At 34.5% G+C, this 22,864-nt stretch overlaps 2 protein-coding genes across 4 annotated transcripts in view; both read left to right on the forward strand.

Moving 5' to 3' along the window:
• LOC125661365 (multiple epidermal growth factor-like domains protein 10) overlaps positions 1-22,864 on the forward strand; it is a 55,515-nt gene that overhangs the window by 15,311 nt on the left and 17,340 nt on the right. For both annotated transcript variants that reach the window (XM_056146299.1, XM_056146300.1), the window contains exon 2: positions 17,113-17,343. In XM_056146299.1, coding sequence (XP_056002274.1) covers positions 17,113-17,343 — 231 coding nt within the window. The remainder of the gene's footprint in view (positions 1-17,112; positions 17,344-22,864) is intronic.
• LOC125661351 (multiple epidermal growth factor-like domains protein 10) overlaps positions 8,361-22,864 on the forward strand; it is a 296,347-nt gene continuing 281,843 nt past the window's right edge. Inside the window, exon 1 of one of the 2 annotated variants that reach the window (XM_056146261.1) lies at positions 8,361-8,581. In XM_056146261.1, coding sequence (XP_056002236.1) covers positions 8,527-8,581 — 55 coding nt within the window. In that variant the 5' untranslated portion in view covers positions 8,361-8,526. The remainder of the gene's footprint in view (positions 8,582-22,864) is intronic. The other variant, XM_056146265.1, reaches the window with a different exon arrangement.

Raw genomic sequence — 22,864 nt, forward strand, 5'->3', positions numbered from 1 at the left:
CAATCATTTAAAAACATTTCATTTTCAAAACGTATGCAGTTACAATTTTAACTCCCTCCATCTCAATAATTCCATGATTAACGTCCTATATTCTCATTCATAAGTAAATAATGTTACAAGGAAAAACAACTTGAGGACCTGAGCGACTGTTTAATGTAACCAAGATTTAATGTGATTAATCGTACAACAGATTCAAAATGGACAAACGGCAGTTTGCACCTCCTACCAGCCCCTTGCTGTACACCTTATTGGAGGACATGTAAATAATGTTGATATCCAACATTTAAATGGATATTCCTACAGATGTCTTGGGGGGAATCACCTAAGGCAAGTTTAATTTTCAATTCCTTTAAATGAAGACTCAATCTGCATTTCATTTATGTGACTTTTATCATACACATTAAGTCAAAATGTCATCATCATACAGGTTACGAATTTGTTTAATAATTTGATACAATAAAACATAAATTAATACCAAATATGATAACTGTTGTTCTAAATTAATACAGGTTAGCAGCTGTTGAAAACCATGTGCTGTACCCCCATATGCCACAGTTTCTTGGTATGCCTTCACTCATCTTTGTAAATCTTTCAACTGAAGAGGAGATTTTTGCTGCCAATAATCACAACATCATTTGGCATAACATCCACAAGATTTCACACACGGATATGGTAATTGATACATATAATTTAAATTCCTTGTCAACCCTCCTTTTCACACTTTTTGGGGGGTTAGAGATTGAACAGTCCAGATGTGTGCACTTAATTTTATATTTTTCTTAAGGTAGTACTCTACATTGTCATAATGGCTGACTTCCTGTAAAAACATGAATGAAAAAATCGATATCATCAATATTTGACTTTTCATTTTCAATTTCAATACCTAGTCGAGTAGCTCAGTAGGTTTCAATACAGACTGCTGAACTGTAGGTCGCAGGTTCGAGTCCAACAGGGGTTTTATTTTTTTTTTTCAGATTACTTTCTACTAAAACTGTATTTTTTGACAAAATTAAATAAATTTGAAAATTTTCAACTTCAATATATTGTACGTATCTTCCACTTTTCACCCACATCAAATTTCTCTGGTTTAGCATACCTCCTTAATTTCAAATATACAACCTCCATATCAATTCATTTCATTTTTACCTATCGTTGATTATTTGAACTAATTGATTACAGGTAAAAGTGTTTAGGAGTGTTAAACCCACCCTCATTGATGTGACCTCAAAGAGGTGCGAAGACACAAAAGAATGGAGGGAAAAGTGCCAGCAGCATCTCTCTCCTGGAAAGGTATATTGTTCATTGAGTGTACTTAAGATCAACCCTCCAATAGAAGAGATAAATGAATCTGGAGTATAACAAATGATACAATTTATTAGATTACTGCCCTATATTTGCTGATATAGTCTCATTGTCTTTAGAATTTGTACTTATTTTAGGTTATGGACAAAACTTATATATACACTAAAATGTTACTCTTTCATAATGCGTGTTCATGAATGTGTCATATATGTATAGTACTCAGTTGTGAATTTGGGGTTTGCTATGCAAAAAATCGTTAACTGATCTCATTGTAATTTTAGGAGATATCAAGCTACAAATCCATCTTTTGGATCGCTTGTTCCAGTGAGGCGGTATACAAGCAATGCGTATTGGTGTTTGGCCTCCATGAACAAGGGGAGTTAAAGAACCAACAAATCAAGGTATGGAATCATGCACAAATTAAGATGACATGGCATATTACACAAATAAAATGTTCTTTTACAATTCTATTATTGAAAAATTTTCATATATTATTTCCTTTATATCATATTGATTTTCAGAAAAACGAATCCATCTCTACTCCCTCCCTAAATGTGACCAGGCCCTGGAGAGCTTTAATGACTCTACCAAAGGAGACGATCCTGGAAATGCTAGTAAAGGTCACCAATTTAGATTATGATTTGGAAGAAATGACAAAGGTAGTTTTGTTTATATATAAAAAAAGAATATATCTAGAATGATGTAATATATATAATCATCTGACATCCAGTTAGATTCAGAGATTCATAGGTTACTTTCCTCCCCAAATCTTTCCACATCACAGGAGGCTGAATATCTAAAGGGGACAAGGAACATGCAGGTGGCTGTATGCAAACTTTCAAAAATGCCCTGGTAGAAGACTTTGAATACGTTTTGGACTAATGAGGATGAAGCAGAGGAAGAACTCAGTCAGTTTATAGAGAGTGTTGACGAAAATTTTCAGGAATATTATAATGGAATCAATTCTCTATTTTTTCCTTGTTTCTAAGAGCAATCAATGAGATATCGATTTCATGTGAAATGCAGCTTTATGTATATGATACATCTATGATTTGGACGCATGTATATAATGTTAATGTCAATGATATCGACATGTCATTCATCTTAGATATACTTCCAAAAATTACAGCAGAATCTGCAGCTTTCATTGTCCAAACTCCTTTGTTACATGTTGTTGTGTACAGGTCTATATGTATAAGCTATATGATAGTTCCAGTGAGGCGAAGCAATTTCATATCATATCATATTTTACAGAGATGTGAAAAGAGGTATCCCCGGAGAGAGGCTGCGACAATTCATGGAAAGCAAAGAAAAAATCCAGGGCAGAAATCAACACCCATGGTTTTCCAGGAGGATCCCCTGACATTTTTGAAGGCTGGGAGAGAGGAAAGCACTGTCGACATAACAGTTTTTAATGAAGAAATAGTAAGTAAGATGGAACATATAATCACCAAATAATAATATTGTTAACGTCTATAAATAAAGCATTATATATATATATATATATATATATATATATATATATATATATATATATATATTTATATTTATATATTTATTATAGTTTTGTTTATATATAAAAAAGAATATATCTAGAATGATGTAATATATATAATCATCTGACAAAATATTATTTAAATATAATATATTAAAAATATTATATATTTATATTTATATATATATATATATATGTTTATATCTATATATATATAAGGAATTGAGTCAATGCAATCAAACACATTTATTTTTATTGCAGTGTGATTGGCAACCGTTACTCCGCGTATGTGTGGATCTTCCTTCTCTGAAGGAGGACGACACATTCATAATTTCCACTTCATGGAGCGGAGTCAGCGACACGAAAAAGGCCATGGAACTAATGTACCCCGACAAAGGCACAGCCGTTGTTGTATATTACAACAAAAAGAGTAAGTTCAAAATTAAGAAAAAAAGCTTTTTATAATTTTTAACGCAAGTTTATCTAAGCTTTCAAGTTTTCATAGTATTGTAAAGCAAAATATTTTGTTTCAGGTAACTGCATCCAGCCCTTTGTGTGTCTTTCTTCTAGCAAGAGTAAGGTAAAAACTTTGACAACATTGGTAGAAGGGCCCACAAAGACAGCCTTCTTTGGAAAGTTATTTTCCCAGGTCAACAAAAAGGGAAATACCCTGGTTTTGCACTGTGGAAAAGGTAAAGTATATCTTGCATGTAATACATATTTTAAAGTATTTATGCTATTGGTTGCTAATGCATTGTTTGGTGGTCTATATTCATAATGTGCTAATTACTTATTAATTTTCTGATTTACTTAATTACATATTGGTATGCTAAGTTATAGATATTGCTAGGTAATTGATCAACATCAATATTTTGCAGGGGAAGTCTTACAATCAGGACTGAAGAAGGGCTTCAATGTTGTTGGAGTAGATGGCAGAAATGACATGATCAGATCCTGCAACATACTTCTTTATTAGATTAAATTATAAAATATTAATTTGCAAACAAAAAGAATTGATTGAAACGTGTATCAGTCTTTCTTGTTTTCTTTTTCACGAGCCAATAAATTTTAGTCATCTCATTGATGATAAAACAAGGAAATCTATGAAATGGTAAAGTAAATTGATAATTGGCCATACATTACTTGAATTAACTGTACATAGAAAGCCATTGAAAGCCTACATTGAATCTGGAAAACAGTTGTCTCATGTCTGCATTGGTGTAACACATAACATAATTCAAGCCCTGCGTTGGCTCTAAAAAAATTGCTTCAATTGAGTCCGAAAAATGGTCATCAACAGCCTGCATCATCTCTACATAATAAGTTTAGTCGAAACATGCAGTGGCTCTGTATAATTACATATGGATCCTGATATAGCCACTTCGCATTCCACAGTACATATATGAATCATGCAGTGTTCTGATTCATTTGTAACAAAAGTAGTCCAATGCTTGCGTTGGCTCTTGAAAGAGTGGCCCAATGCCTGCTTTGGCTCTTGTGTGAGTGATCCAATGCCTGCATTGGCTCTTAAGAGAGTGATCCAATGCCTGCATTGGCTCTTGATAGAGTGGTCCAATGCCTGCGTTGGCTCTTGAGAGAGTGATCCAATGCCTGCATTGGCTCTTGACAGAGTGGTCCAATGCCTGCATTGGCTCTTGACAGAGTGATCCAATGCCTGCATTGGCTCTTGACAGAGTGGCCCAATGCCTGCATTGGCTCTTGAGAGAGTGATCCAATGTCTGCATTGGCTCATGACAGAGCGGTCTAATGCCTGGATTGGGTCTTGAGAGAGTAATCCAATGCCTGCATTGGCTCTTGACAGAGTGGCCCAATGCCTGCATTTGTGCTTGAGTGAATGATCCAATGCCTGCATTGACTCTTGCGAAAGTAGTTCGATGTCTGCATTGGGTCTTAACAGAGTGATCCAATCTCTGCATTGGCTCTTGACAGAGTGGTCCAATGTCTGCATTGGCTCTTGAGTGAATGATCCAATGCCTGCATTGGCTATTGATAAACTGGTTCAATGCATGCATTAGCTCATGACAGAAATTATTCCAGTGCCTTTATTGGTCATTGAAAAAGTAACCAATTGCCTCCATTGGCCTTTGAGTGGTCCAATTCTTGAATTGACCATTGAGAGTCGGCATTGGCTCTCTCGAGATTAGACCAATGCTAGAGCCACACAATGATGCTATCTGCTCTACAGATAGTCATAGAATTTCTGCATTGGCTTTAAAATTATAATAGTCTTGTACATTGTAATCATTTGCGAGAAATATCCATGCAAAGTTTCATTTCGTAATATCGGTTGTTGCATTGTAAACTAATTCAATTTCCTCATGTTTATTCATATTATGTGTTAATAATGATTGGATCCAAATACGCAATGATATAGATACCCATTTCAGGCGCATTTATAATTCCCGTAAAAACAAATTGCCAAATGGAGAAAAATTGCAACAAATATAATCGATGGTATGTTGATGTTTCCACACCACCTTTCGCTGGTCCTTTTTGTGAATGGATAGTTTAAACCATATCCTTTGAATCTCGTTACCAATATGATTATCAACAACTTTTAAAATAAATTAACTCAAATTCATTGAATTTGATACTAAAGCCACCATTTCTTTTCAAATCACCCCAAACATTGATCTTATATTACAAAAAAATAGTTTGGACCAAAAAAAAAAAATAGTTCAGAGTCTGTTCACAGAATGGACAGTTTGAGACTTATATCCTTTACATAGACCATGGGCTGGTAAAGGTAATGCGAGACCCCCTAGGGATTTTTGCAAACAAGTATTTTTTTGAAAGTACATAGTCCCTTCATTATAAATCAGGTTGTTTGACATTTTTAGGTGGGGGCGTGTACGAGTTTTGGGACACAAATCATGGAATTTGTAAAAATAATAGCTGAAAACTGGAAAAACTCTTTCAATTCGATATATATACCATTGACATTTGCAAACAAGTATTTTGTGAATGTATTTAACCCTTTCATTACATATCAAGTCCTTTGACATAAATATGTGGGAGCATTTACGAAGTTTTGGGGCTAAAAATGACTTTTTTCTTTAAAAAGCGCCGAAAAATGAAAAACTTCTACAGATCCTAAACAGATAATGTGGTCATTTGATAACATTATTTTCGGAAATTTGGAAGCCTTTCACTATAAATCAGATTGTTTGCATGGATATATTTTCCAGTTTGGGGGCAAAAACCTATAATTTGTAAAAAAAAAAAAAAATTATATATATATATATACATATAATAATCGCCGAAAACTGGAAAAACTCTTCAGATCTGATTTCGATGTCATTGACATTTGTAAACACGTATTATTTTAATTTACGTAGCCCTTTGATTGACAAGATGTTTCAAATATATATATGGGACATTTACTAATTATGGGTCTTTTTCTCTAAGAATCACCGAACAATGGAAAACTTCTTCAAATCATATATAGATACCACAGTCCTTTGAAAACAATTATTTTCTGAAAGTATTGTAAATCAGATTGTTTAACATCAATGCATGAAATATTCTTCAAGTTTTGGGGCAAAAACATAAACTATGTCATTAAAGTATTGTTAAACAGGATGTGTTTGTGAAACACAAATGCCCCCGATAATGCCAATTCCGAAGATGGTCAAGGTCACAAGGACAAATATCTTGAAACCAGTAGAAAGATCTTGTCACAAGAAATGTTCATGTGCAATATGAAAGCTCTAATATTTACCATTTCGAAGTTATTGCCAATGTCATTTTTTTAAAAGTAGGTCAAAAGTCAAGGTAAAAAGGTTTAGTACCAACGGAAAGGTCTTGTCACAAGGAATACTCATATGAAATATCAACAAACTTTACCTCTCACTGTTCAACAGTTATTAGCAAGGTTAAAGTTTTTTAAAAAGTAGGTCAAACTCCAAGATCAAGATCACAGAGTCAAAAATGTTGGTACCTATGGGAAGGTCTTGTGATAAGGAATATTCATATAAAATATCAAAGCTTTAGCTTTTACTGCTCAAAAGTTATTAGCAAGGTTAAAGTTTCAGACAGAATGACATAATTACAGACAAAAACAATATGCCCCCCGATCTTCGACCTCGGTGGCATAAAAATGAAAAACTTCGAGAATCTTACTAACACAATATGGCATTTGCAAACATGCATTTTACTTTAAAGAAAGTAACCCCTTACAATTATATCAAGTTGTTTGGCATTAAGGCGAAGTGTATTTATGAATTACTGAAATATTTTTATTTGTCAAACAGCATTCATTTACCTTCATTTTATACACACTTTCCAAAATTCATAGTGTAGAAAACTCCCTAGAGGGGGGGGGGGGGTAATATGTTGTCTAAAATTATGTTGCCGCGATTGCTCTAACAGCAATATCTTCACGGTCCTATGTAATGTTGGTAATGACATTTCACGAATATACTACCTGGAAGTTTTAAACTGAATTACGCAAGTGCACTAATTTCCGGATTAAGGAAAGATAAATCATCTTTTCCGTCAGGCCTATAGCTTTACATCACCTGAGCTGAAAGCTCAAATGCGTTTTTCCTATAATCTTTTCTTTATCGTTTGATTCTTTCTAAACGTTTTCTTACATTTCTATTTTCTTCTCCAGAACCAGCATGATCGGATGTACATTCACAGACCCATCCTAAGAAGTGTGATTTATTTCTTTCAACAATTTATATATAATGTTTTTCTTATTAATTATGTTTTAACTCTGGAAATGAAGTTGATACTAGAATTTATCGTGTTATAACATCACAGTCTTAATCACCTTCACGTTACCTGGAAAGCGTGCAATTCCGTAAAATGGTATATCCTAAATGCCACGAATCAAATTTACCAGAAAGCCGAGGTCTATGCTCGGTTATAATCTCCTGGAAGGAGGACCGATATGTTTCTTATTCCGTAAACCTTACTTTCTGTGATGTGCACAGCTGGAATAAATTTAGAAAATCACTCAATTTTAGGGCCCATGATAGGGGCAAATTGATAATTTATTCAAAGAAAACATTATAAATTATATGAATCGTTTCCTTTACTCTACAAAGAATTAAGTATACATATAACAATAGTCACTGTAATCAAAATGTGCATGTTAGATATTGCTGAGCACAAAGCTAGCTTACGATTGAATGCGTGTACTGTTCAATCACAAACCCTGAATGCTGTCTACGTATTTCAGACATTTCTACATACGTATATGTTGTAGACACACAGAAGAGAAAATGAAAGAAAACTATAAGTACAGGTATGTAAATAATAAAATGAATCTGATTTGGGTAATTGATGGCGGTAAATTATACAATATGTTTACTGTACAGGAATTACCCACTGTCTTCATTGTTTATAAGCTTTCTATCCCTGAATACAAAAAAACTAGACAAATATATACGTGCTTATATTTTGGGGAGAAATTTGTTCCAAATAGTTGTCCATACAAAACAAGTAAACAAGTCTCTGTGACGCAATCAAGTGTTTGAGGGTTTGTAAATATTCAACAAGTAAAGGATTATACATTAACGACAAAAATATGCAGTTTAAACACGCGTGCATTTAAACACATAAAGGAGATAATATCGGCCCTAGAGAAATGAAATTTTTGACGCCGAGAATCGGGGAAGTTTAGCGATGTACAGGAGTTTGTTTTATCTATAACTGTGGTTTGTGTTGAAGGATTTATATTCTTGTGGAGTGAGGTTACCATGGTAATCATCATCTGTCAGATATTACTGTGTGTAATATACACCACAGCGTATGGTATGTTTCTCTCCCTTCTCTCTCCCTCATTAATACTCCATATTGAATGTGAATTGATATTGTAAAGAAATATGGTAATCCATTTCCATGAAAATGTAAAGATTTTCGAACAGTTATCAATCTCAGAAAACTAATAAAGAATACAAAATTAAGGTAGAGACCGATAGCAATCACGTGATCATTAAAAATCGTGTATTTTCACGTGAAATTATTTTTCGGAATTCCGTAAATCGCCATAGAGTAGTTGAAAAACAAAAAGGGGTTCCGAAAGTACAAGTTGTTGCTGTGACTGAATCGATGATTGAGAGGGTCGTCTCGACGAAAGATATATAAATTTGGCCATATTTTAGATTAGGAATACGTCAATGTAATAATAGTGGACTAAATGTTTCGTCCGTGCAGAATGGCACTTTTTACCTCACGAAATTCACCACAATGCATAGCTGCGCTACGTAAACAAAGTTGTTGATGTAGCGTGATCGTGATGTCCGAGTGCTGCGAGTTTCAATACTGTTTATGTAGTCATTGAGAGTTTAAACAAAGTTTCTTCTGAGAAGAGGAATTCGATGGATGCATTCAACGTGGACAACGAAATCATAATTTCGTTTGGTAAGTGAAAAAAAATGGCAAATATAAATTTGTATTCAACTCACTTTTCCTCTGCTATTTCACAACGTGATTTTATAATAACATCTATAAACACACAACTTGGAGATGTTTCATTTTCTTTGCATTTATGTATTCCATATGTGCCCAAAATATAACTCCTACATGCTCATGTAATTGTAAATGAATATCATGTATATGCCACATTAAAACAAATAGGGCTCTCCCAAGTTTTTTTTTTTTTTTTTTTGGGGGGGGGGGTGCACTAAATTTCTATTTGGTATACATGATAGTACTTATAATATCTTGAAATTTCATTGACCTAAGAGATATTTCAAATCTGGGGTTTCATGTTTCACACAAGCATGCAAGTCTACAATTTAAAATATTAATATTTTGTAAAATCACAAGCCCTCTCATGGGCAAATGTATGTATTGTATTAACAAAAGATATGTATGTCCTTCTCTTGACCCACACTTGGTAAAGGAGACATGTCTGATAAATCTAGAGTTGACTTGTTTTGATCTTATTAGAATGAACTGGCAGTTTATCATATGAAAACATATCTGTCATCTCATATTGCAATATGATAATCACGATGTTTATTCACCTCATTAAGGGGGATGTATATGGGGTATGTACAGTTTAAATATAAGTTAGCTATAACAATATAAAGTAAATAACAATCATTAAGATGTACTACTACTGCAAGAGTTCACATTGCTGCACTATACACATTTAACATAGTGTTACATATGTAATACTGACAAGATTTAAAAAATTAACATAATAAATGTAATTTTCAATATATCAGTATTTTAAAGTTCACCTAAGATGCATTGAGACACACAATTTTAAAATTGACATTGTCTGACACAGTATAATTAAGGATTAATACTAACTGTGCAAATATTAATTATGATGATTTTTTTCCCTAAGTGTCATCCTAAGGACCAGTGCAAGTTGAAATGGGCTTGAGTCAACAACTTCAACAGCAATTTGCCTTGAAAATCAGCAAGAAAGGTACAGCATTTTCTAAGATAATTTTTTTTATTTTAACACCAGACATTTGTAAAGACAATTCTTAGTATATTAAATAATCATATTCATCTTTTTTATGCCCCCCTTTGAAAAAGAGGGGGCATATTGTTTTGCACCTGTCGGTCGGTCGGTCTGTCGGTCGGTCGGTCGGTCGGTCGGTATGTCGGTCGGTCTGTAGACCATGTGTTGTCCGCTCAATATCTTGAGAACCATTCACTTGATGATAATGATATTTCATATGTGGTTTAGTTATGAGTAGAAAGGATCCCTATTGTTTTTCAGGTCAAAAGGTCAAAGGTCAAGGGTTAATCTACTCTGGACATAGGAATATAATGTCCGCTCAATATCTTGAGAACCCTTTGCTTGAAAGACATCAAACTTGGCACACTGGTACATACTAAGGAGTAGATGACCCCTATTGATTTTGAGGTCATATGGTCAAAGGTCAAGGGTCAAACTGGGCATAGGAATATACTGACCATTCAATGTCTAGAGAACCCTTTGCTTGACAGACATCAAACTTAGTACGCCAGTACATCTTCAGAAGAAGATGACCCCCATTGATTTTGAGGTCACATGGTCAAAGGTCAAGGGTCAAACTGGACATAGGAATATACTGTCCGTTAAATATCTCGAGAACCCTTTGCTTGACAGACATCAAACTTGATACACTGGTACATCTTCAGGAGTTGATGACCCCTATTGATTTTGAGGTCGCGTGGTCAAAGGTCAAGGGTTAAACTGGACATAGGAATATACAGTCCGCAAAATATCTTGAGAACCCTTTGCTTGACAGACATCAAACTTGGTACACTGGTACATCTTCAGGAGTTGATGACCCCTATTGATTTTTAGGTCACATGGTCAATCCACTCTTGACATAGGAAGATATTGTCTGCTCAATATTTTGAATTGATGATACTACTCTCAATAAATGATGTGTGTGTGTATAACCCTTTTCAATTTTGCACCATGGGGGGCATATGTGTTTTACAAACATATCTTGTTTTTTCAATATTTGAATATACAGAATATATTTTAACAGGTACTTCATTTACATTGATGATGTCATATCCCCTGGACCCCACAACTTTACAGGTTACAGAGAAAATTCAAGAACTTCTGCACAATGTGGGACTTGGATAGAATCAATAATTTATTTGTGAGCCCAGATATATTGTGCAACATACTAAAGTGTGAATTTAATTGAAAACAAGTACATGTACTCATGTATACTATTATATGTCTTTCTTAAAGACAATAATATTGCATAAATGTAGATGAAGTGTCATTGTTGATTATTCTAAGTTTTTGATATATCAAAATCAGTAAACATTTCTAAATGAAAATAAAATACCAATTTTATAACTTTTAATCAATGTGTTTGAATTTCTCACCCCCCCCCCCCAACACATTCAGTGAATATATACCGTGAACTGAGAGAAATTAGAAAAAGATAATGCAGTATGCATGCATTCTGAGTTATCCAATAGCGAGTTTTTGTTTCAGTGTGAGACTACAAGTAGAACTCATAAACTTATGAAGATACATATATATTTGTGAGAGTAAGATAGCTGATATGGGCTTCGAGATCCATGGGTCGAGCCATGGTGGTGGTCTAGAGCATTCACCCCGCATGCAGAAGGCCGGGGTTCGAATCCCGGCCGCGACAGACCTAAGCCGTTAAAACAGGTAATGGAAGTTCCATTGCCAAACGCTCGACATCAGGTAAATCGTGGTATGTTGCTTAGAAAAATGTATACGATAAAAGAAGCAATAATTTCCTCCACTCTCGGAGAAATAAATCTCTGAAAAAACGTTTTGATTTATTGAATTACTTTTAGACCCCTGCCTCATACAGTCCCCCCCCCCCCCCCCCCCCCGATTACAGTTCCCGATCCGCCCCTGAAATAGCTTATAGAAACTTTCTTATTGGCATGTTCAATTCTCAGAGGTAAATTGGGATCAAATGCTTAAACATTTTAAGTTATTAAAAAGTCAGTAGTTTATCTCTGCTGGCTAAATCCTTCTTCTCAATGCGCCGAGTGCAATTCATAATGTCTATATTCCTGCTCATTCTTTCTCCCCATACCATGCAGTATATTAAAGGGGTTGGGATGTAATGGAGACATTTGTTTTAAAGGCATAGGGTCTATCTTTTATCTCAACAATGACATCACAATATTTTGCAAGAAGAACTTCAAAAAACAAATGTGTAGTATTAATTATGAGTTATCTATAGCTGCAGTGCTTTGGAATTGAAGTCATTTTGACGTTTTAGCTCGTTATAAAATGTTTGTCTGGAGGACAATATATTAAACTGGTACCACGCTGATTGGTTGCTACACACAAATATAAGATATGCAAAGTCAACAGGGTACCAATTTAGGCAAATGAGAACAGGGACTTATTTTGTAATTACTATCATATCCAATGTGTTTGTAAACATTCTGAAGAACTTTTTGTGATTTTCTGGTTATGATTTTTAATTTTGCCACCTTTTTGGAACATGTAAAATTTTTACCAATATCTTAGACCCTATGCCTTTAACAAATATAAATTGTATTTCTATTTTTTGTGGGGATTTTTATGTGGGAAAACTCTAATATTAATCATCAAATGTGATGACGTATGATAAATTTATATTCTGAGTGTAAGTGCACAAAGGTCAACAACGAGAACTACAACAGAGTATAAGCTAAAATTTGAAATACATACTTTCAGTATTATATTTATTAATTCAAAAAAGGTATTACAAAGAATCTTCGAATTTCAGCAAGCTTTTTTTTTGATGGATTGTTTACAACATCTTTTAATAATCCTTTTTCTTACGAAAATGTGTAGTTTGTAAAAAGTGGGTGGGGTTAGGAATTTTTTGCTAGTTCCATATTGAACCCCATTATGGTGTATAATTGTTTTCTTATATTTAACTTACTAATACACTAACCACTTAATGAAATAAAATAAGAAATTTGATGGGTAATTTTTTTGCAGCTAAAGCAAAAGTATGACCCTGTGTGCAAATATTGTGCACCATTTTAAGGTGATAGGCCAATGTAGCTTTGTTGAAGTAATGTTGCATGTTAACAATGATTGGTGAACTTGAAATTGATGTAAAATATACAATTATGTGAAAGGTTGTTTGGAACCATATATGACAAGTTATGATCCTCTTTACAATAAAAATGTTATAGCTCTATTTGTATATTGCTCTCTACTTATTTTTCTTCACTTTTTACGCTTTGCAAAGACTAAAGAAGGTGCTATCAAAATTGCCATATTTCTCAAAAACAAGGTCGATTACCAACATTGATTTTTTAATATGTTTTATATCAAAGCTTCATCATAAACATATATCGAAATTTAAAAAATTCAATTTTTTTTAGCATCAACCAATCAATCTCCACCTTAAAAGAAGGGCAAACATGAACCCCTGGATATTTAGCGACGGCTAAATAGTTCCCGTATTATTCACAATAACTGTAAATGATGGATTCAAAAAAACCATGAATAGAAAAAGTGGAGATGTATGAGTGTGTATTTCATTTGAGGATTTCACACCTTTTATAAATCACTTTATACACTGTATCACACATCGCATTGTTTTTTCATACCTTACTGTGGGGAATATTTATTCCAGCTGCACTTTCGGTTGATCACTTAAAGATGCATGTATCTATGTGTGTAAGTTTTTGGAGATGACATGGTTTACATACATCGTATCATCAATTTCCAAAACGTTTTATGTGAAAGATTGGGGAATTTCAAAAATTAGGATCCCCCTTTCATTTAAGGAGTGGGGTTTCGGATGGTATTACCACATATCGTGATGTTGTAGCAAATATATACCGAGGTTATAAATAATTAAAATTTCATCTTTTCTCCCTTTGTCAAATCTATTTTAACACCTGCATGTATCACATAAGCATCTTTCTGTAACTGTGCTGAAATAAATTGTTCTCAAACGTTAGTGAATCTACATAGATACATTTACATAAGTCGATTTCAAGTTAGATATAAGAAGTAAATTGATCATCGGAGCTTCTTCATATTGTTCTGTCTTTATTTGTTCTATGTGTTGAAATGTAGATAAACAGAGGCATCCTTCCGTGTTTGAGGACATTAAAAAGACACAAAACAAAAAACATATTTTAAAAAATGATTTTTAGTTGATATGCTATTTATTCAGGAAATCTTGAACATATACAAAACGGAAGACACAAAATGAAAACAAAAATCCAGAATGCCACCACCACCCCCCCCCCAACCCCCAACCCCCAACCCCCCCCAAAAAAAACCCAAAAAACTAGTGCCTTTTACTTGCTTAATCTGTATTCGTTAATTTCTTATATACATATCCCATAGTCACGTGGGAATTGAACACAACTAGGCAGTTTGAAAACTGACAGAAATATGTATTGAAATTCCTTATGAGATTTACGAGGTTAATTTTACTTGTGCATTACATATCACCTAAAATAATTATTGACATGAGGAGTGTAAGATGTTTCTATATCATGATATTGTTGACGTTTTATAATTGACATTCACGAGCTTCATTCGATATTGAATTCAATGGCAAACATTGAAATATGATTATATTAAAGAAAGCTGATTTCTTTAATCTAAAAGAAGATGTGTGAACATGCCGAACAATGAGCATATTCATAGTAAAATCCGCATTGATGTTACCCGGAACAATCCGTGGCCAAAATCATTGTGCCAATAATGACCCAATAATCGATATGAAACCTGTCAAACACTAACCTAAAGATAGGTCACACTGGCAAACAAGACCATCATAACGACAATATGATTTGCGAAATGCTGACTAAACGACACCTCTGTAACATATTTTTTTGTTGTCAGTAGCCTGCCTCAATTTAAAAACTGATCGCACGCAGAACAAGCTCCCGCGCATCGAATTTGTCGAGAGGTGTAAACACCATACGCAGGCGACAACAGACCACTGTGACATAAGCATGGGAAGCCGACAATGGAGAAGTCATAAAGTTGAGTTAGTAGTTTGCCGTTAATGTTTATTTTCAATGAAATATCCATGTACATTTCAGATATGAAGGACTCTGGTGTTTTTTATTTCGAGTTCACATGAATATATCAAATCGACATATTGATGAAAATAATTACTGTAAGAGATAAAGCGTCTTCGATGAAAGGTGAAGATAGCGAACATTGCTCAATTTCATAACGCCTGTAAGATGTGGGTCCTATATTTTGATCATGTAAATGGAATTATCCGTCGTCAAAATCAGTGTGCCAAGAATTAATCCTTAATAACACAGCAGAAGAACTTACTAACAAAGGCAATAAAAGTTAAATAGTCAATAGGATTTATTTTTCAATTAAAAATTCAAGAGTTTTTGTTATCATAAAAAATCCACAGTGTATTTATAACAAGAAATGTTTGTAAAACACATGTGCCCCATGGGACAAAAATGGAAAGGGTTATAGACATGCATAATTTAAGCGATAGTAGTGCGAAACCAATTCAAGATATTGAGCACACACTATCTTCATACGCCCATAGTGGATTAATCATGTGATCTAAAATCAATAGGGGTTATCTACTCCTTATGATGGGTCTCGTTTTCTGCGGTCTCATCTGAAGGACCGCCCCATTTAGTCGCCTTCTACGACAAGCAAAGGGTACTGAGGTCCTATTCTAACCCGAATCCCCACGGGATGGTGTCAATCAAGCAAATGATTCTTAACATATAGCAAATAATATATTACTATGTCCAGTTCGACCCTTGACCTTTAATCATGCGATCTCAAAATCAATAGGGGCCATCATCTACTATTTAAGATGTACCAGTGTACCAAGTTTAATGTCTGTCAAACAAAGAGTTCGCAAAATATTGAGCGGACAATTTCTTTTTATGTCCAGTTTGACGCTTGACCTTTGACCTCAAATCCAATAGCTGTCATTTACTCCTTACGATGTACCAGCTTTGATGCTTGTCGAGCAAAGAGTTCTCAATTTTAATCCATTATATCAAGTTCTTCTTTTTCATATTTAGCACATTGTCTGGAATAATCCTCGACAGAATTAATAATATAATTGAAATTCTGTCGCCAATTGAAAGACCGAGGTTCTCTGTATTTAGGACCTTTTAGAATAAGTGATTTGAGGTCCTCATTTTCAACCTACCTGAATAGCTCAGTCAGTTAACTGGTCGACTGCTGGTCTGTAGATAGAAGCTTCGAGTCTTGTAGTAATTACTTAGTACTAAAACTGTATTTTTTTACTAAATGAAGTAGGTTTTAAAAAATTAAGTTTAAATTCGTCATTGCACAAATCCCCCACTTGTCATCCATACCATATTTCCCTGGTGTAGCATTCTCCTTAAGAGTACTGATGGGTTATTGCGTGTGCCATACAGTATGAAATGTGGTAATAAGTTTCAATTGATAAAAGGTAGACCAACTTGTTTGATGAACATGATCACACACATCTAAATTATATGTTACGTAGTTTTACCCAGAAAACTTGGAAGTGAGAGGAATATTTGATTGACGGAAACACGCTGATCATATTTCTAGCCCAATATATCGGAAGTGTATTGTCATACGCTGGGTTGTTTGGGGGGTGTCATTGGTTTAACATTGATACCATTCGGTCGGATTACATGATAGTGGGATATCCCCAAGTTACCAGTACAATGTATGCTTAGTCTTTGTGATATAGTAAAGTTTTTTTTTGAAATTGCAATTTGCACACGAGTGGATCATACTGTACATTCAATATAATAGTCCACATATTTTGATCTGATGTTGATTTTAAAGCATAAAATATTTGAAATATAAAACTAAGACCGTTACATTTACAGTTGCATTTTCTACTGATTTTGTTACTTTCCAGAGAATTTAGCACTACGGAGGTCAGCATGGCAGCAACATAATTATTCTGGTAAAGAAATGCAATGGGGAGCAGCGAAGGCTGTGGACGGACTGTACACTGACCGCTCAGTAAGAGGAAATCAATGCACTCAATCTAACAATGGACAAACAACAGCGACGTGGGGAGTGGACCTGGGGAGTGTGGTCAGCATCAGCCACATTGACATGTACTACAGGACGGACAATTTTCCAAGTAAGTGTTGTTGATTTTATTCATTATAAACCTAAGTATATTTTGAAATGATTAGTTCTAAATACTAAAAAGATATGCGCTCATTATCTAAGTAATCACTGAATTTCACTTTCAGTGATCGTGACTGAAGAAAATTTGGTACAAATTAAAGGATTGCTCTCTTGTAGTTTAACAGCGATGACATTCTACATATAAATCCCGACAATAAGTTTCTCTTAAATGCACTGTACACATGTGTTTTATATCAAATAATCCACGATGCATACTCTTATGACGTCATATTTTAATTAGATTGATTGATTTTATTTTATCTAACGTCCCACTCGAGAATTTTGCACTAAATTGTAGACTGTCATTATCGGTGAAGGGCTACAAAATGTAGGCCTATGTTCGGTGTTTACGGCATTTGAACAGGGGAACATTATCGTGTCACACCTGCTGTGACACGGTAACTCGGTTTTTGCGGTCTCATCCGAAGGACGGCCCCATTCAATCGCCTCTTATCGGGGGTATCGGAGTATTATACGATAATTTCGGCGTAGTTTTACAAGTACATTAAACGTGTAGTATGTTAAGGTTCACATCGGGTGCCAGTTTATTGTGCAACGCTATCCTCGACTACACGGATTGTTTGTTTGAAAGGTTATCATACGTATACATTGGTAATATAAGTGTTAATCAAAAAATGTACAAGGAAGGTCGTGACGGCTTTGTATATTTAAAAAAAATGGAGATTGAAAAGTCCCTAAAATGGCAAAATAGATTTGTTAAATATGCTTAACGAAAGTCACATTCACGTGTACTACAGGGCGAATAATCGTCCGAGTAAGTGTTGATGGATTTATATGTCACATACCTATTTATAAGTTGGGAATTATTGGTTCTAAGTACTGAAGAAGTTATGCGCTCAATATCTGGGTAAATTATTGCACTCAAACTTACAGTGAAATGAAATGATCATGGCTGAAAAAAATTGGGTACAAATCAAAGAAATGTAGTTTAACTTTGGTTGTAAACTACATATTTAAATACCGGTTTCAATGTTTTAAATAGTAAGTATTCCCGGAACGAAATTTCTCTAAAATGCACTGTCAAGATCCTATTTATTCCGAATCGGTTGAAAAAAAAAATACTGACTAGTTAATGATAATTTCCGAGTACATGCTTTGATGACAATAAGAGAAATGGAGATAGTTATCATCTGCAATATTTCTAACCCCATGAAGACACGCAGCATCTGCTTTTTTTTTTTTTACCAAAAAGGGGGAGAGGGTCAAATTAAAGGTTGATTGACAAAAAAGATGAATGGGCACCCCCTCATCCCCCTTTGGTTTTACGTGCCCAAACCCCATCCTGACTCGGATATATTTTATAGCCAGATCGCAATTTCCTTTGTACACACCGTGCACGCGGTATTTTGAATTTACTCTCCTAAGATATTTACATGTATCATGTGCAGCTATTTTAGTCTAATAGGTGATTTATTGATTGTATGTTGCTTGATGTCTCTATCGAAACTTATATAAACTCACATGGAGACGTCATCAGGATCAGTGAAGGGCTTCGAATTTAGGCCTATGCTCGGCGCTTACGGCCATTGAGCATTGGTGGTTCTTTAGCGTGTCATACCTACTGTAACACGGACCATTAGATGCTAAAGTAATGACCGAAGACCCGGGATATTGACACTTTATGCCGAACGTTTGGTGATGTAACTATCACTACCTATTTTAAGGATATTTCATTTGTCTATTTTTGTTGTTTTTGTCAAAAATTCAACTATATATAATGTCAAAAAGTATAGTCTTTAATTTATCGTTTTGATTTTGTTGATTTGAGGAAAGCTTTGCGATTTCAAATTTATTACAAGTTCTTTAGATTTTTGTTTAGATTTCACGTTTGATTTACACCATTTCTGATATATGTTGTGGAACAATACCTTTCTCCTTCACAGCTGTTAATATTTCCGTGAATAGTAAAGTTAGGTACTTAGCGAAACATTTACTCGGTCTAGGAATGTATTGTTTCTTGGTAAAGCTTTTTGGGACGTTTGGAAATTCAGTATAAGTACGGTAACTCTAACCCATAGCCATCCATCACATTGACTTCTGAATCAGGCGACCGTTTCACTAACCTATCGTAGATCGTAAACGTACGATTACGATTAAGATCATTTGACTCGCACGTATACGAGCGTTTCACGAAACCTATCGTAGTCGTAACACTTACGAATGCAATTTACGTCTGACAATTTATAACTCTTTTCTCTATGGAGGTAGACTTAAAATTAATCCTACCATGGAAAGACATATCCATTTATTATTTTCTCGTGGTTTTAAACATATCCTTATCGTCTTCAGTAAACCATGCAAGTTGTCAACAAAAATAATGGAAATTTTGAGCCCGATCTCTAGTGTAACGTAAAGAAAAGATAGGGTAATTTTAGTGACTTTCGTGTAACAATTTTTTTGGAAGAAATACGAGATTGCACTTTATAACAAGGGGTCGGAACCCCAAAGATCCGATAATGACCCATCCCTTTTCTGTGTATACATATAAATCTAGTTTGTATGTACCAGAAACGTTCCACTTGCAAAATTTGGATTTTAACCCCTCTCCCATTACCAAATCTTGTTATTATATTTTCCTTAAAATGTGTAATGTTTATCATTCGAATGTGCATGTATTATGTAGTTTGTTGTATCAAAGGCATTGGTCCGACGAGAAAAAAATAGCTGAGTACGTCGAATTGCAACGTCTCGGATTTAAATGAACTGCTTCTAAAGAAACTTAATTTCTGAACATGTCTATGAGAATTACTTGAATTCTCTCTAATGTTCAATATACATACATATACACTAACGGTGATGCAGGCACATGTATCAATACCCCCCCCCCCCTATCCCCACATTACTTCTCTAACAACTGTTCTTGTTATCGTTACATGCAAAGTTTGATATATAGACTACACCCCCTCCTCACTTTTAAAAATATGAATTCATTGCCTTTACATTTACTTCAGCAGACTGGTCATAGGGGCTAGGCCCGTTTTGGACCCGAACTCTGTGATACAATGAGTTTATTATATATGTTGCATCACAGAAACCGGGCCCAAAACGTGCTTGACCCCTGTGAGACTGGCATTTCTGTGGTTGTGCGTAACAAAGAAGGGCAACTCTAATATGATTCAAGACTCGGGTTCGGGCTGTACAATATTTTTGTGCAAAAAACAAAGCCATTGTCTTCTCAAGTCATTGTGATTGTTTTCTTCCTGCATAGTACAAACAAACCCAGTCAGGTAAATACTGCCACAAAATGATATCAGGCAGGACCAGCATGGCAATCATATTACTCATTTACGTGCATGTAGGAGCACTTACGATAACTCTAGACCATTCGTAGGGTTACGATCAATTCTGATCGTAAATAGCAAATCGTTAATTTTAGTGAAATGGGTGTACCTGCTACGTTCACATTTAAATCTGCATTTACGATATACGATCGTTTAGTAAAATGACCACCTGATTCTTTATTTCCGTGAGTCACAGGCTCATTGGATATTATATACATGAATTCAATTATACAAACAAACATTGTGGAGTGTGAGTAGACAACAATGTTACAACGATGTACAATTTATATTAAACAAATGGTATTACACAATATGAAAGTTTCTTATCTTAATAGAATACTGTGAAAAAAAATCCAAATCAATGAGTTATTTAGTATTTTTCACACCGGGTAGTTTGATCAGTTTGAAAACACTGAGTTTTGTATAATAGCATTTCTTAACATATTTTTATCAGGTCATAATATAGAGGGCATTCTAAAATAAAGTGTAACTCTACATCATTTAGCCCATCAACAGTACATAACTCTCGTACTCTGACTATATCATTATGTATTTCAACTTCAACATTCAGGTAATGAGATGAAGTTCTAAAGCGAGTAATAAAAGATCTGTGCACAAACTCAATGGGTATTGTCAAGTAGAACTATAAACAAAAGTTATCAATCAAATGCTGATAGAAAAAAAAAACCATTTTGGTAAATTTGAAGTATCTTCAAAAATTGCTTATTTGTAAATATTAATCACACGTTGTTTAATTAACTAGTAAGTATTACATATTTCTGAACCGTATAGGAAAGCAGTATTGACATAGGTATCAAAAATGTAACATTGTGTTTCTCTATTAAACGGATGCTTTTTTTCCCCTTTAACTTATTGAAATTTGAAAAAAAAAAAAAAAAAAAAAAAGCTTTTCTCCCTTATGTGTCTGTGTTTTGATTGATTGATAGCATCTTACTTAACGTATCACTCGATAATTTTTAACTCATATGGAGACGTCACCAAAACCAGTGAAGTGCTTCAAATTCAGGGCTATGCTCGACGGTTACGGCCATTGAGTAGTGAGGGTTCTTTAGCGTGTCACAACTACACTCCGTTTTTAAAGTCATCTCCCAGGACCCGTGACATTCATGATGCCGAGCATTTGGCGATGGAACTGTCACTACCTGTTTTAACGACTTAGGTGTGTCGTGGCCGGAATTCGAACCCCGGGCCTACCGTATGCGGGGTGAACGCTCTAACCCCTCGGCCACTGCGTTCTGTGTTTTGAGGAATTTACCATTATAATCAAATAGTATGCCAAAGTAATTAAATTCATTGACAAAATTTAAACATGAATTCTTCTAAGACCATGTCTCATCTTCTTTAAGTTCTCCTGCATTCCTAAAAACAGCAATTTTAGTTGTTGTTTTTTTATTTGTACATTAATATTTAGTTTACACTCATTAGTATATTTATTCAGAGCGGCTAACATTTTTTGTAAAACCTCCGGAATTTCGGATATGATAACTATGCCATCTGCATACATTCAAAAGAATAAATCTTTTATTTGAATATCAATATTTGGACAATGTTCCTTAGTAAAGTTCATCAACACATAAAGAAAAGAAAATGGGTGACAAAGTTTCACCTTGCACTTAACCTGTGTCAGTATAAAAATCGTCACTCAAAAATTGGTCGTATTCTATACATTTTTTAACATTATCATACATCATACATGCTCAATGTCCGTGGGTGTCGAGCAAATTTCCAAATTTGAAGCACTTCATAGGTCTCCATATGAGTGGAAAGTTCTTGAGAGAGACGTTAAGTATGATACAATCAACACAATCTTCCAACAGACTATTTGAATTGTCATGGACACGCATTTTACTCCTTTATTACCTGACCTGTTTTAGCCAAGTTGCAACGAAGTTGAACTCGGCTGTTGGTTTGGTGATGCAGGCGGTTGGGCGTCAATAATTGGTTTCCGGATGATAACTCAAAAAGTTTACAATCTAACCAAATGAAACTTTGGTATCTTGTTAAGTACTAGGTAAGGAAAACCCCTATTGATTTTGGAGAAAAATGTAAAAGGTCAAAGTCATAGTGACCGAAAATAGATTGAAAACTTCAGACAATTATGGTTTCTAGACAGTAACTCGAAAACTTTAAAACTGAATCAAATGAAAC

The sequence above is a fragment of the Ostrea edulis genome, chromosome 8 (genome assembly GCF_947568905.1).
Source record: "Ostrea edulis chromosome 8, xbOstEdul1.1, whole genome shotgun sequence".
NCBI lineage: Eukaryota > Metazoa > Mollusca > Bivalvia > Ostreida > Ostreidae > Ostrea > Ostrea edulis.